At 40.2% G+C, this 14,566-nt stretch overlaps 1 protein-coding gene across 2 annotated transcripts in view; it reads left to right on the top strand.

Moving 5' to 3' along the window:
- The first annotated feature begins 10,150 nt into the window (after positions 1-10,150).
- LOC311490509 (E3 ubiquitin-protein ligase rnf213-alpha-like) overlaps positions 10,151-14,566 on the top strand; it is a 37,037-nt gene continuing 32,621 nt past the window's right edge. The window contains exons 1-3 of one of the 2 annotated variants that reach the window (XM_084548030.1): positions 10,151-10,227; positions 10,623-10,715; positions 14,379-14,494. In XM_084548030.1, coding sequence (XP_084404156.1) covers positions 10,628-10,715; positions 14,379-14,494 — 204 coding nt within the window. In that variant the 5' untranslated portion in view covers positions 10,151-10,227; positions 10,623-10,627. Of the gene's footprint in view, positions 10,228-10,473; positions 10,545-10,622; positions 10,716-14,378; positions 14,495-14,566 lie in introns of those variants that run through there. The other variant, XM_084548031.1, reaches the window with a different exon arrangement.

The raw sequence follows: 14,566 nt of genomic DNA, 5'->3' as shown, positions 1-14,566 counted from the left end.
TGATTGAAAGACTACTGAACACTTTATATAACAAAACCTGTGTTTGTTTGGGGTTGACTTGTGCTTCCTTGAGTTAAGCAGACTTTTAAACACTTCTTTAAAATCAATATTGAGCATAACAGACTCACGATTAATCCACATTGAACCTATTTTGGAAATATTGTAATATTTTATATTTTACTGTTTTCTGCATAAAAACATACGGAGTTGCCAATGAATGCACCATCGTTTTATTGAGCAAATAATTAATAATCAGTCAATATCCAAAGGTATTTAGAGCTAAATATGACAACATGGCCCTTGTTTCCTTTATTACCAGATCACTGGCTTGTAAAGGGTTACACACAGGAGGTATGTGCGTCACAGGTAGGCCACATCCATCACCACAAAGCTTTGTGCGGGTGGATCACATGATGGACCCTGTGATGTCAGATCTCTTAACGCTGTGGCGGAAATGGAGGAGGAGGGGGGGAGTAAAGCAACAGAGGAGAGATATTTTTGTCTAGAAGCTGTATATCAGGGTAGAGAGAGAGAGAGTGGGGGTGCTGAGCCTGCAGGCGGTACCTGGAAAAGGATGTACGACTATCTCTCTGTCTCTCTCTCTCACACACACACATATTCATTCATTTTCTCTTTAATTTAGAACACACCAGTGCAAACATGAGCAATACAGCTTCAGAAATACTTAAACATTTCCTCTTTGGAAGGCGTTCAAAATAATTTTCATACATCCAAATGAATTTAAAATGAATTTGGCCCAGGAATGGGAGCAGTGAATTCAGCTATGCTTTTATAAAGTGAGTTTCGGCATACTGTGAAAATATAGGATTATTTTAAAGGAGTGGTTTGAAAATACATGGGAGTATATTTTAATATTTCCACTTTTGAAATCTAACGAAAGAGAACATTAAATAAAAGAGATTTTGTTAGGAGCATCACTTTGACATTGTCAAATGCAATATTTCCAATGTAAACCAACTGCAATAGCTTTGTTATATCTCCTACAACCCTGTCCACCACTTACAATGAATCAATAGAAAAAAAGGCATAAAAATAAAATTCAAAATGTCAAAGTCCACTTTTAGTTTCAAGATTGACAATAAATCCAAATCCAAAAATGCCATGTCGAAAAAATAACTGAGTCTAATGTAAAAAATGGATGTTTAGATTTCAAACAGAACTCCAGCTGTTAGAGAATGAAGCAACCGAGAATCCAGACAAAACAAGAACTAAACAATTCACTTTACTGGGACAGATGTAGAGATATTTCACTTGATGTGCAAAGACTGGATGTCTGATGAAAAGTCATTAAGAGGCATCCACCAGTCTGAATGTACATGTGAAAGTTCATGGTAATGTAGCTCACAGTTGTAAATGTTTTGCTGCCTCCAGAAGGAAATCTTGAGCTCATGGTAATTGGGAAGTCATGTACACAAAATGCTTGGTGTTCAAGTGGTGACTTCAGCTGTAAGTCGTGAGAAGACTGCTGCTAGGCAACAGATGGTGTCTAGAAGCCACCGAGGCTCAAAGTTTAGCAACTAACAGCCAGCCAGCAAATATATGAAATCAAAAGGTTGGGAATATCAACATATTACAATATATTAAGTGACCAACCACTTCAGGCATTCCTGAAAACATCACTAAATGCGACACAACTCATGAACAGGGTAAACATGTCACAATCTGAGGGCAGAATATCGGAGCTGAGGATGCCTATTTCATGAGCATGCCTGGGACAAAATGGAGATGAATGTCAGTGTTTCAGATTAAACTACTCAAAATACATCATTTGATGTTGCTTGGCAGGTGAGAGATTAAGTTTAAAATGTACTTAAAAAATAAATTAAATGGGTTTATGCCATAAAGAATATCTGTAGGATCCTGCAGAACTGGTTTGTGTCGAGTCTTACTTTTACCTGATACTGATGAAAAATATGCAGCTAATAGTCATTAACAGGGATATCAGTGTGTCGTGACTGGTAAATGTTCTAAACTCAACACAAGTAAACTCAAGTAGGCCGGCACAGTGGCGAGGTGGTTAGCACTGATGCCTCACAGCGAGAAGGGGTAGGGTCGCTAAAGGGTAAAAAGAGTTTATTGATGTTATCTACTTCACTTACCACCAGTGATAGGAATAACTGCATTAAAATAAACGGCGTTACTAACGGCGTTATTTTTTTCAGTAACGAGTAATCTAACTCGTTCATGGTAAGCCAATGAGCGGCAGGGCAGTGTTCAGTGCGGGTGTTGTTTACACACAAACGTAGTTAGGAGTGAGTTAGGAGCATTCAGAGGTAAAGTTGCTGTTTTCAAGGTGGAAGTATAGGCACTACTTTAACCTCACTGAGGTAACGCATTAGTTACTTTCCCTGGTAACTAGTTGCTTTTATAGTGGAGTAATTCAGTTACTAACTCAGTTACTTTTTGGGAGAAGTAACTAATAACAACAACTAATTACTCTTTAAAAGTAACGTGCCCAACACTGCTTACCACTGTCTTGCTTTCTCTTCTCCACTTACTCATTCTTTTTCAGTCTCTTCCTCTTCATGCATGCAGCATTATCTCTGTTGCCATTTAAAGTTTGTCACCCCTTGGGGCTCCCCACTGGCTTGGGGGCCTCTAGCAGTTGCCTACCTCACCTGTTGAGCCTCCAGGTGCATAGAAGAGGAACAGCTGAATTTGTTTAGAATGCACTTGTGCTGATTTGTTGAGGGACAAACCAATTGGTCGGTTTTTTTAGTCATCCAACATGCTTTCACATTTCAATATGACGGCTGGCTTTTCACCTCACCCAGTGACGCTATTTGGAACAACTCAAAGTATTTTTAACTATGAAGCAGCCAAACCGTCAGTCACCATAATGACACAAATAGCTACATAAAAACGAAATCAGATCATGAAATACATAAAATGATTATGGACTTTTTATTATTCCCGAATGGGATTTTGACTAAAGCCATACACTATGAGTTCCCTCACAGTAATTTAATGATCACTTTGAGATTAAGATTGGGTTTTTTTTGTTTTGTTTTTTCAGCACAACACACACAGTAGTAAAAAAATAAAAAATAAATCACGAGATTCAAAAGTGTAGGTATGCATGTATGTGTGAACTGCCACTAAGCTGCTCCATTCGGCCAAATGACGTAGTTTCAAAGTGTAGGTGAAGTTCCACATGTATGGAGGATGTAGGAACCCCAATGCGTGAGACGAGAGAGAGAGACACGGGGTGTTTCTGTGTAGATGTGTGAGTGTGTCATGTTGGTTTGTACAAAACACACCTGTGCCCACACAAACACACATTGATCATTTCAAGCACTTGACCACAAAACCTCAACGAGCCTACACCTTTTCATGGTTCTACATTAGCTGTTGTTAGAGAAACTCACAAACGTATTTGATTAACATGTTATTCCCCAGCATCTTACCGTAACAGCAGTGCATGTTGTTTTGGTTTGAGGGAACATAACAGCCTGATTTTACTACGCCTGTAGTGTTTTCTTTACCTCTACTTAAGGTTTTTTTTTTATAGCTGCTATAACAATTAGTCCCACGTAATTAATAATAATATTCTTATGTCATTTTACTAAAAACGACCTGGCATCACTGCCTTTTCTCTGCGTGCAGAGTGACACTTTGATGCAGTGTTAGCATTAACCTCAAATGAAGGTTTCCATTCATTTTCCAGCTGAAATTTGAAACTGAAAAATGTAAATTACTTTTGGTGGAAACTGTTTCTTAGCATCTGATCAAGATGGAATACTTGCTTTTATTCTACTTTTAATTCGGCAGCCACGGGTTTTGCTATTTATATACATGTGTTGATTGTGTTACAAGATAATTGAAGTCTTTGCACTGAACAAGATAATCTGCCACATCCGAACAGAAACTGCTGCTGCTCGGTGGCGCAGTGGCTCGGTGGTTGATTTGCCACTTCACAGCAAAAAAAAAAATAATGGGTTTAAATATTTGTCCTGATGCTTTCTTGTTTCCTGTGTTTCTTGTCTCTCTTGTGGGTTTCCACCAGATACCCAGACTTCCCTCACAGGTGATGTAAAGACAGTAATTTGCTAAGTTGGCATGTTTGGACGACATACACAGATGTGTCATACTGTATTAACTGTAACGTGGGTTGATATGGAAATGGCAATGGAAAGAGTCAGTACTGCTTCATCTACAAATGTTACAGTTCAACTTATCACTGCAAATCTACAAGCTGAAGGCAGTACGTAATGGTGTGACCCGGATTCTTTAATCAGCAATCTATGCAAAAAAGTATTGATTTATCTACTGTATACGTTAATGTATGTATATTTGGGGGAGTTTTTAAAAAGTAGACTAAGATTGCTGTTGTGGATCTGTAAAGCTCACTTTTAACAAATTAATATTAGCATTTTATGTGATAATATAGACTAATGCATAAAAAAAGGAAATAATTAAAGAATTAAATAAGGTCTATTGATACAGCAGTTACAACCATTTCAGTTGACAGATATTTCAACTGCATTTTTTTCATATAAAGTGGGGAATATACATATTCATTCATTCATTCATTCATTCATTCATCTTCTGTAATCACTGTTCCTGTGAAGGGTGGCAGGGGGGCTGGAGCCTATCCCAGCTGTCATCGGGCGAGATGCAGGGTACACCCTGGACACGTCTCCAGTCTATCACAGGGCTAACACAGAGAGACAGATTCACATTCACACTCACACCTACGGCCAATTTAGAACCACTAAAGAACCTAACCAAACCACTGTCCAAAGCATGTCTTTGGACAGTGGGAGGAAGCCGGAGTACCTGGAGAGAACCCACGCAGGTGAACCCTTGCAAACCATTGCCTCAGTTTCATTTTCTTACTTGACGGACTCCAAGTGTTGTTCTTTCAGAGATACTCTTCTGTGTAACTCGGCTCTAACAAGTGGTTATTTGAGTTGATGTTGAATTTGAATCAGCTCGAACCAGTCTGGCCATTATCCTCTGACCTCTGGCATCACTGGATATCTTTTGTAAGCCCAGAGATGGTATGTTAACATCAGCAGCTTTTTAAATACTCAAACAAGACTGTCTGGCACCATGAACCATGTCATATTCAAAGTCACTGCTCAGTTCAGCAGATCGTCTTGACCATGTCTACATGTCTGAATACACTGAGCTCCTGCCATGTGCTTGGCTGATTAGATATTTGAGTCAACGTGTGGTTTAACAGGTATATCTAATAAACTGGCCAGTGAGTGTAATCTCTCATATTTCATAATCGGCAGTCTAATCAGCCTTCTTGACTGACTGCATGGTGTTCAGTGAGCAATCTCTCAATGAACACCACAAAAAAATAAAGAACTCATAGTGGACTTCAGGAAGATATGCAGATTTACAGTTCTGACCCCGCTTTTCATCAAGGGGGTCTGCGTGGAGAGAGTTCACACTTCTAAATTCCTAGGAACCCTCATCTCAGACAACCTCTCCTGGTCTGCCAACACCGCAGCAATAATAAAAAAGGCACAGCAAAGACTCCACTTCCTCAGGAGGAATAGCCTGGAGAGGAAGTTGCTCGTGGCCTTTTACCGGGCAGCCATCGAGAGCATTCTGACCTACAACATCTCGGTCTGGTACTCCAGCTGCTGATAAGAAAGCTCTGCAGAGGGTAGTGAAGTCAGTCAGAAGTCAGCATCAGTAGAGCCAGAAAAATCATTAAGGACCCCTCACACCCTGGCCACCATCAGTTTCAACTGCTGCCCTCTGGCAGGCACTACAGGTCTGCCAGGGCACGCTCCTCCAGACTCAGAGACACTTTCTTTCCCAAGGCAATCAGCACGCTGAACACACACAAGCCCTGACTAACCTCAGCCTATTCCCTACACATTATGCAATATCAGCTTCAATGATTATACCTGTGCAAAACGCATTTCATCTAATGCTGCTAATGCTCTCTCCTCTCACCATGGTGCAATATGTATATATTTATGTTTTCTTATATATTCTACATGGCATTCTTTATATTTTAATATCTACTCATTGATTCTTCACTAATTATTGTCAGATGCTGTTATCCTTGTGTTTTTGTTTGATGTCTCTGTTTATTGCACACCAAGTGGAGTTGCACCTCCAGTTTAGTTGCTCTGCTACAATGACAATAAACCTCTTTTACATTTTTTTTTTACCTCATTTCAACCAGCCACATGAAATTACTTTATTATCAAGTGAGTCATAACTCGCATCTTTACTCCTTTGAAAATAATGGCATCGGCAACTGCCAACATTAGCAAATAGTTCTTGTGTTGTTGTGAGAGTAATAAACTAAAAGTGTGATCTGATGAGCTTCATCTTTCTTTGGCCCTGTACAGCTCCAAAATCTGCGCACCAGCATCCTTTTTACACGTTTGGTCACATTAGAAAACACACCATAGTACACAGGTGCTTTGTTTTTCCTTTTCTTTTGAAAGCAGCACATTCTTGATTGGCACTAGTATGCAGGAGCTTTGTAAGTTTTATTCCTCTCACTATGTCAGTTTTTCCTCCAAAAACCACCACATTGCACCATCAGCATGCACCGCCAACTAGTTTCAAAATGACCAGTCTGCAGTCTTTGGGCAATGTCATGCTGACTTCCTTCATGAATATCTTTCCTGGCATAGCAAGCGGGCTCATATTCAGCTAAAGTGCCCTTGAGGAAAACACCTTTACCAGTACCAGAGGTTAATGCTAATTAGGTGACTGTGACCACTGGCTCCAGACCTTCCTCTGGAGCTGCAAATGTGTGTGATGAAACTCCTTTTGGGGATATGCATTATTATCACAGATAAAACAGCATAGATTCTAAATCAAGATTAATCAAAACCCTCACAAGTTCTGTCATGTCAACTCAAAGTAAAAAATGTGCCTGGGAAGGAACAGCGTTTCTGATAAGAAAGATGAATGGAGAGAGAGATGCGAGAGCGTGGGGAGAGATGTTTCCAGGAAGACTGAGATTAGATGCGCCCCCATAAATATGTTGGACAGCTTGGTATACTTTGTGCCCACTGGTAAAAATAGGCCTTCTTCCCAAGGGAGGCGGTGACGTCTGCAGCTTGCCTGCATCATCACCAGCCACAAGTCGGCTCCTACTGGAAGAGAAGACACACAGGGTGTGTGTGTGTGTGTGTGTGTGTGGGGGGGGGGGGGGGCATCAGTGATCGCCATGGCAACACATGCAGAGTGACGCAGGTAAGAGCAAAAGAAAGGAAGAGCGGTAGTGATTGGCTGGCAACTGCAGCGGTGTGGGTGGAAGAGATGTGTGGGTGGAAATACAGAAGAGGAGGAGTGCTCATCCCAGCACTGAGATTATCCCCCACAGCCCCAAGCCTGTTAGCACGGTCTACAATTCAGCCTAGCAATGAGATGATATATTTAGCACGCTTCTTGAGCACAGACTTCAGAGGGAGTGGAAAATGGTGTTATTTTCCTCCTTCACAAATGCCATCTTGGATATTATGCATGCGAGCATTTTGCATATTCCCCTTGCTTGCATTCAGACTATTTCAGTGCCATTAAAACAGACCTTTTCAGCAATTCAACTGGCCTTGGAGCTGCAATTAAATGAAATGTCAAAGCTTTCCTCTTTCCTGTCACTTCCAGGTGTCACTCCTTCATCTTTATCAGCTTTTTATATATATATATATATATAACAGCCCAGGACATCGCCACCATTAACTACAACTAATAAACATACGATTGAATTCACACTTTTCCAGCAATGTCACCTGCACACTATGAACTATTGACTGTTAGAAGGTTAACAACGAGCTACTGCATTTTACCCCATGTGTTTGCTAACATCTTGTTGTGGATTAGTCATAGGGAAGAAAGTAAGATAACATACAGTAAATGGTCTTAGATTAATCAATATTGCCACCTAATGGCCACAACTGAGAATGCCTGAGTAGTTCATCTGGGAACATGTAACGATAGTGGCAGTAAAAACCTTCTGTCTCTGTACTCTGACAGTGGCTTTAGAAGCACAATATTAACCACCTATGCTGTTGTATACTTAGTCTTTGATTGCTGGCCATGTATCATAGTGGGCCTTGTATGCATCAACCATTGATCATAGGTGTTATGCGATCATAACACCCATGATCAACACCACCAAAACATGGGCCTTCTGAGGGTGTCCTGTGGTGTCTGGAAACAGAATGTTGTTGTTAGTGCGGGTCTTTGGGTCCTATGGGTTGAGGGTTGGCTTGTTCCAGTGTATCCTACTTGATCAGGTTGGGATCTAGGGAACTTAGAGGCCAGGGGCCGTATTCTTAAAGATTCTTAGCGCAAAGAGTTGCTTCTAGTGGCCAAACTTTAAGATAAATCTTAGAATCATGATGTTTTCTAAGAATTTCCCTTCAAAGTTAAGAGTAGATCCTGGTAAAGATAAAAGGTATTCCTAAAGAATCTTAGCTCTTAAGAGTGCTCCTAAGGTGAGATCTGTTAAGAGCAGGGAGGAGGACTTTTAAGAGGCTTAGGAGTTTCTTAAGCAGAGGAGAAAATGGCAAAAAGGAGGCATTTATCTGTTGTGCTATATTTTCCCATGCCTGCCTCTTGGCTTGTAGTGTGACATTGATGCCAAATCTACCTCTCTCAAAACACTTTTATTCTCATTGACCAGTTCAGCCAGAAGCAAACACTGTTCCTCTGTCCAGTTGGGCTTCCTACTTCTTTTCTTCTCCATTGCGGTTCGGTTTGTGGAAGATTTGAATGCCAACCAACACTGCTTCTTATCGGCCGGTTAGCAATCACAGAAACTGATGAAAGCTGAGCCATTTTACCCTCGTTAATACCAAATGGATGAAAAATTACCAGCATGGTAAATGAATGGAAGCAAATAAATAGAACTATCAGCATGTGAATACTGTGCAAGTGGGAGTTTTCACACATTTTGTAGGATAATTTTGAAGTACAGCTTGCTATTAATTTATTTTTATGTAAAATATTATTTATAATTACACAGTCTTCATAGAGATTAGATTCTATTATTAAGTCTATTGATTTGACGGTCCATCTAGAACTAAACTGTATTTTTAATCTAGCTTTCAGGATCAACCAATCACACCTTCTGAAATGATGACTCATACCTAGCAACGGGGTCAACCACACCTCCTCACTAAGATAAGAGTTTCTGTCCATTCCTTGCTCATGTTCTGGAATCACTCCTAAGCCAAGACTCCTTGCTAGGACGTTTTAGGCTAAGTTAGGAGCACTCTGAGAGGTTTCTCAGAATCTTAAGGAATACGGGCCCAGGTCAACAGCTTGTGCTGTTCTTAGTGTGTCAGTTCTGCATCCTGCTGGGGATGGCTGCTGCCATCAAGGAGTGTCATTGCTATGGGGTGGGGGTGCCTGGTCTGGTCTAGGTGGGTGGTACATGTCTAAGTAACATTCACATGAATGCCAGGTCCAAAAGTTTCCCAGCAGAACAATGGATTGTCACAAGATGGTCAATGTTATTTACTTCTCCTGTCAGTGGTTTTAATGTTGTGGCTGATCAGTGTATATACTGTGAGCTGAATTTATTTGCATGTCGTCCTCTCTTCTCTTCTGCATCATCTGCTTCCTTTCTGTCTCTTTTCGTGGTCGGCCTCTGGAGGAAGTATCCACGCCTATGAGCTGGGTTTTGCTCAAGATTTATTCCTGTTGAAGGGTTTCCCCCATCTTTCCATCTCCACTTAGAAACAATCTTCCTTTGCTTTCTGTTGCAGCCAAGGATGCTTTACATATCAAAACCACTGTGGTGAAGTGCTCCTAAAGTTGACTGTAAAAAGATACATTTTTATTCATTGATTTTTCTGGCATGAATTAACTTTTATAATCTCCAAAAACACATTTGTGATCTGGTTTGATATGCTTTGTCTCAGTTGTAAAGACGGTTATTGATTATGTGAAAAACAACTGGGATTCTACAGAGCCACTGTGAATTGTTGATCAGACATACTTAATCAGTTGTGCTTCTTAACTGTGGGATAGATTGATGGATAATCTCATCGCTGATTTTATTTTGCAGCCACTCAAATGTGAAAGTTTGCTGCCCTTATCTTAAGATTTTACTTTCGTTTCTGCTTGCTTTTGCTTAATAAGGATGGATGAAAACGCCAGTAGAGCCACACCTTAAATGAAAATGAAACTAAATACACGAGGGCTATATAACGTTAGTCTTCAGCTGGGATTGTCACTTTGCCTCACCATGTAAGGAGAAGAGCAAACAAGGTAGTATCTGACAAGTTTGTCTCTCTTGCAGTGTACATTTATTCATTAGTTTATGTTTAAGATCCAGGTACTGTGTCTGTAAAAATGAAGTTAGTCTACTGAAAGATATTTTTTTCTTTGTAGACTTTTCTAATTCGTAATAAGATCAGACTCCGTTGTATGCTTTAGATTTTATTTTTATTTATTAGTTGGAATTAAGATTTAATATGTTGCCCTGTTTTCTAGCTAGATAGTCCACGCCAGGTTTTTTAGGTTACAAGAAACACACATCACACCGGATGACCTGAATTTTCTCGTCGAAAAAATAACTTTCTGAAGTAGCGTTAGTTTTCCTTATAATCCTTTAAAAGTACATTGCAGTCCTGACCTGTTATTAATGCTGTCTTCCTAAACAGGCACCATGTTTTGCACGGATTGTGGAACTCGAGTGGACAAGTCTTTTAAATTCTGTCCTGAGTGTGGCAACAAGATTCAAAGAGGAACTGAAGGTAAATTTCAAAAAACATTTATTTTGGTTGTTGTCTGAAATGCAGTAGCTCATGTTATTATTGTCAACTGCGTTGTTTTTGAGAGCGTAAGTCGCATGGTATTGACGCTAGCGGCGCCCAATGCGGAAGTGCCATCAGCTGCAGATTTGGTCTGACTTTAAGATGTTTGAGGTTGACCCCTGTCCATTTTAGTTTTAGAGCAATTAAAGCGTGTTGGAAAGCTTATTATAAGGGGCTGTCGTCAACCGGAGCGCTGTTTATCTGTACTGCACCGGTCTGCTTAAACAAGGTGGAATCCATTGGTTGTATGTGGGCGGGGACGTGCGCGGTGAAACAGCAGAAAAGAGAAGAGAAACTAGTGCAAGTGTAAATGACAAGATACGAGAGCATATGAACCCGTTGGATTAAACGAGTGCACATACAATTGTGATGAGCGTATAAAAAATGAGAAATAGTGTTCCTGCCGTGTCCTGTTTCACTATCAACCAATAATACTGCTTATCTAACTCTAGCTCTCTACTACAGCGCCGCCTGTCGAATTGGAAAAGTTTTAGGAAACATGGACGACAGTCGGTGTCAGTGCTGAATGTGAATCATACAGTTTACTGTTTAACCCTCGTGCTACCTTCGGGGTTTCTGGGACCCCAAGTGAATGGACAGACAGAGAGAGATTATGCAAGAGGGTAGCACGAGGGTTAAAACTACTGTCCTGTTGTGTCTTGAATAGGACAGCAGAGTAAATAGAGGCTGGGTAAAGTATGATAGACTTAGAAGGTTGCAGTAGCTTTCTTAATTCGTGACTTGTTTAATGGTTTAAGATAAGATAATCCTTTGTATCCCACATAGTGCAATTTTGTCAAGGCCACTATGTGTCGACTTAAAGGCTATGATAATTCACCTTTGCCACCACCAGAGATGTATAGTAACGAAGTAAAAGTAACGAAGTACTGTACTTAAGTACTAAAATGCAGTATCTGTACTTTTTTTGAGTAATATTTTTTCCTCATACTTGTACTTTTACTGCACTACATTTTTCTGATGAATTTAATACTTTTACTCCGATATATTTTTCATGTGCTGCTTTCGTTACTCGTTACTTGGTTCTATGCCCGAGCGCTAGATGGCTCTGTCATCGGCAGATATGATGGAACATGTTCACTGTTCACATTCTCGCGTTCTCGCGCATTCTCGCGCATGTCCTTTGGCGCGCACAGTTGTGTCAACTGTGCGCGCCAAATGACATGCGCGAGAATGCGCGACATGTGCGAGAATGCGCGAGAATGCGGTCTTGGCATGCTGGCAGGATGGAAGAGGGAGACCACGAGGTATCGCCATCAACAACACCAACACCAACCACCTCACATTGCGGCGAGGAGGTAAACAAAAACTTTCTTGCTGCCTAACTGGCTGCTTTAAGCAAATCCTTGTGAAAGGTTCGAGTTGGCGACGAAGCTCAGAAAAGTTTTTTATATATTTTTTTTTGTTTGATGCTGTTGATGTGCACTTCTGACTTTGGTTTTAGTTTAATAATACTTGAAGCACAAAGAGCTGGTTGGGAGCCCTGTTTTAAGCAGTAAAACTACTGCCCTACTTTTTCTTAAAACTGAGAACTTGTTTTACAAAGCTGTTTAATAACAAACCAAATGGTATTTGCACTTCACAACAGACTCATTGTACAAAGAGCTCTGATAATAAACCAAATGGTATTCAAACTTTTGACTGATTTTTTGTTGTTGTTTTTTTTAATGCAGTACTTTTACTTCTACTTCTACTTTTACTGAAGTACTCAAGTAGCAAAACTTGCAATACTTCTACTTGCTTTACTTAAGTACAAAACATTTTGAATACTTTTGTACTTCTACTTGAGTAAGGTACTGAAAGGTTACTTTTGACTTTTACTCAAGTCATTTTGACAAGATAGTACTGGTACTTCTACTCCACTACTTTTCTCCAGTACTTTATACATCTCTGGCCACCACCTTATTCAATCTAAAAAAGAACATAAAAGCATGTTAATATACTGATCAGGCATAACATTATGACCACCTTCCTAATATTGTGTAGGTCTAACTTGTGCCTCCAAAACAGTTGTGACTCATCAGAGAATGGACATGGGCCTTCTGAGGGTGTCCTGTGGTGTCTGGCGCAGAATGATGTTAGTGGGGGTCTTTGGGTCATATGGGTTGAGGGGAGGGGCCTCTGTGGATCATCCCACAGATACTTGATCAGTTTGGGATCTAATGAATTTGGAGGCCAGGTCAACACCTTGTGCTGTTCTTTATGTTTTTTTAGTTGTTCCTAAAGAGTTTTTGTGTGTGTGTCTGTGTCAGGCTGCATCCTGCTGGGGATGGCTGCTGCCATCAAGGAGTGTCATTCCTATGGGGTAGGGGTGTCTGGTCTGGTCTAGGTGGGTGGTACTGTCTAACTTCCACATGAATGCCAGGTCCAAAGGTTTCACAGCAGGATCCGTGTATAACCTGTTCATTAAATGTGCAGTACTCCACTGTCTTAATGTGAGTGCTTGTTGAACATTGTTGTACCATTTGGATTATTTTCTGTACAGGCTGCTTACTGTTATCTGTTCCTACCTAAATGTGATGTATATTCTCCAACATAACTCTGATACCTCATATATCATCAGCCCATTATTCCAGCCAATTCACCTGTCACCTTGTCACATGGTGACATAGTTTTATGCTCCTGTGCTGCTATTTATTTTTATAACAGTAACTGTATGGGCACACTGTATACCCACTGAGTGTTTCTACAATTAATATTTTCGGTGCTGATTCTAGCCATTTTCTTTATTCATTATCAATCTCAAATGTAAAGTGCATCACCTATATCTTGTAGTCTTGTTTATATCATGTTCATATGCTGCATGTATGTTTTGTTCAGGTTCATGTATAAATTCATCTGCTTCCTTCTGCTGCTCACTTTCTCTCTCTCTCTCTCTCTCTCTCTCTCTCTCTCTCTCTCTCTCTCTCTCTCTCTCTCTCTCTCTCTCTCTCTCTCTCTTCCGTTCTTTCTCTTTTCTGTCTCTACCCATCCAGCCTCATGCAGATGTGTTTTTCCTTGCCTCTGTCGCCTTAGCGCTTGCCCTGGGGGTTTTCAGACTCTGGTTTCTGTAAAGTGCCTTGAGACAACTGATTGTTATTGGCGCTATACAGATAAAATTTAACTGAACTCTTTCATATTAATTTATAGTTATTTGAATGAATGCACCTCCTTTGTTAACAATATTGTTCTTAACCCAGCATGATTACATTGTCTATTTGCTATTAAATGGAGTGAGTTGGGTTAGAAAGATACACAAACTGAGTTGAATTATAAATGAAAAACTATATATTTATTCAATATTAACCCTTAAAACTGTAAGTTGGTAGACTAAGAGTAGTATTTGAGTGATGTACTCCCTTGGTTGTGGTCATTCCGTTCACTGGGTGATGCTGATGCAAATCACAAGGGTTCTTGAAATGCTGTCCTATTTATCTGGTATGTATGATTTAGCTGGTATCTTAAAGTTCAGTATGGCCTAAAGATTTTCCTGATGTTCTGTTTCTATTTACCATAAAAGATGCCATTGATCACCTTCTCGTTCACTGACACACTTATTATGGTTACCCATAACTAACCTGTCACATGATATTAACTCTTACACAGATGTTGCCGCAGCAGCACCTCAACCCTCAGCAGCTGAGGAGAAGAACCAAAAGGAGGATCAAACTCAGACTTTGAAAGATGCTAAAGACCAACAAGAAAACACAGATGAAAGAAAGGTGAACAGTTAAAAAAAAAAAAAAAATCATGAAATTGGCACAATTTCTCTGATTGTATTCAGCCATGCTTGT

This window comes from Chelon labrosus (assembly GCF_963514085.1).
Source record: "Chelon labrosus genome assembly, chromosome: 7".
In the NCBI taxonomy this organism is placed as follows: domain Eukaryota; kingdom Metazoa; phylum Chordata; class Actinopteri; order Mugiliformes; family Mugilidae; genus Chelon; species Chelon labrosus.
Note: the sequence above shows the minus strand (reverse complement) of the source record. Positions and strands in the feature narration are given on the sequence as shown.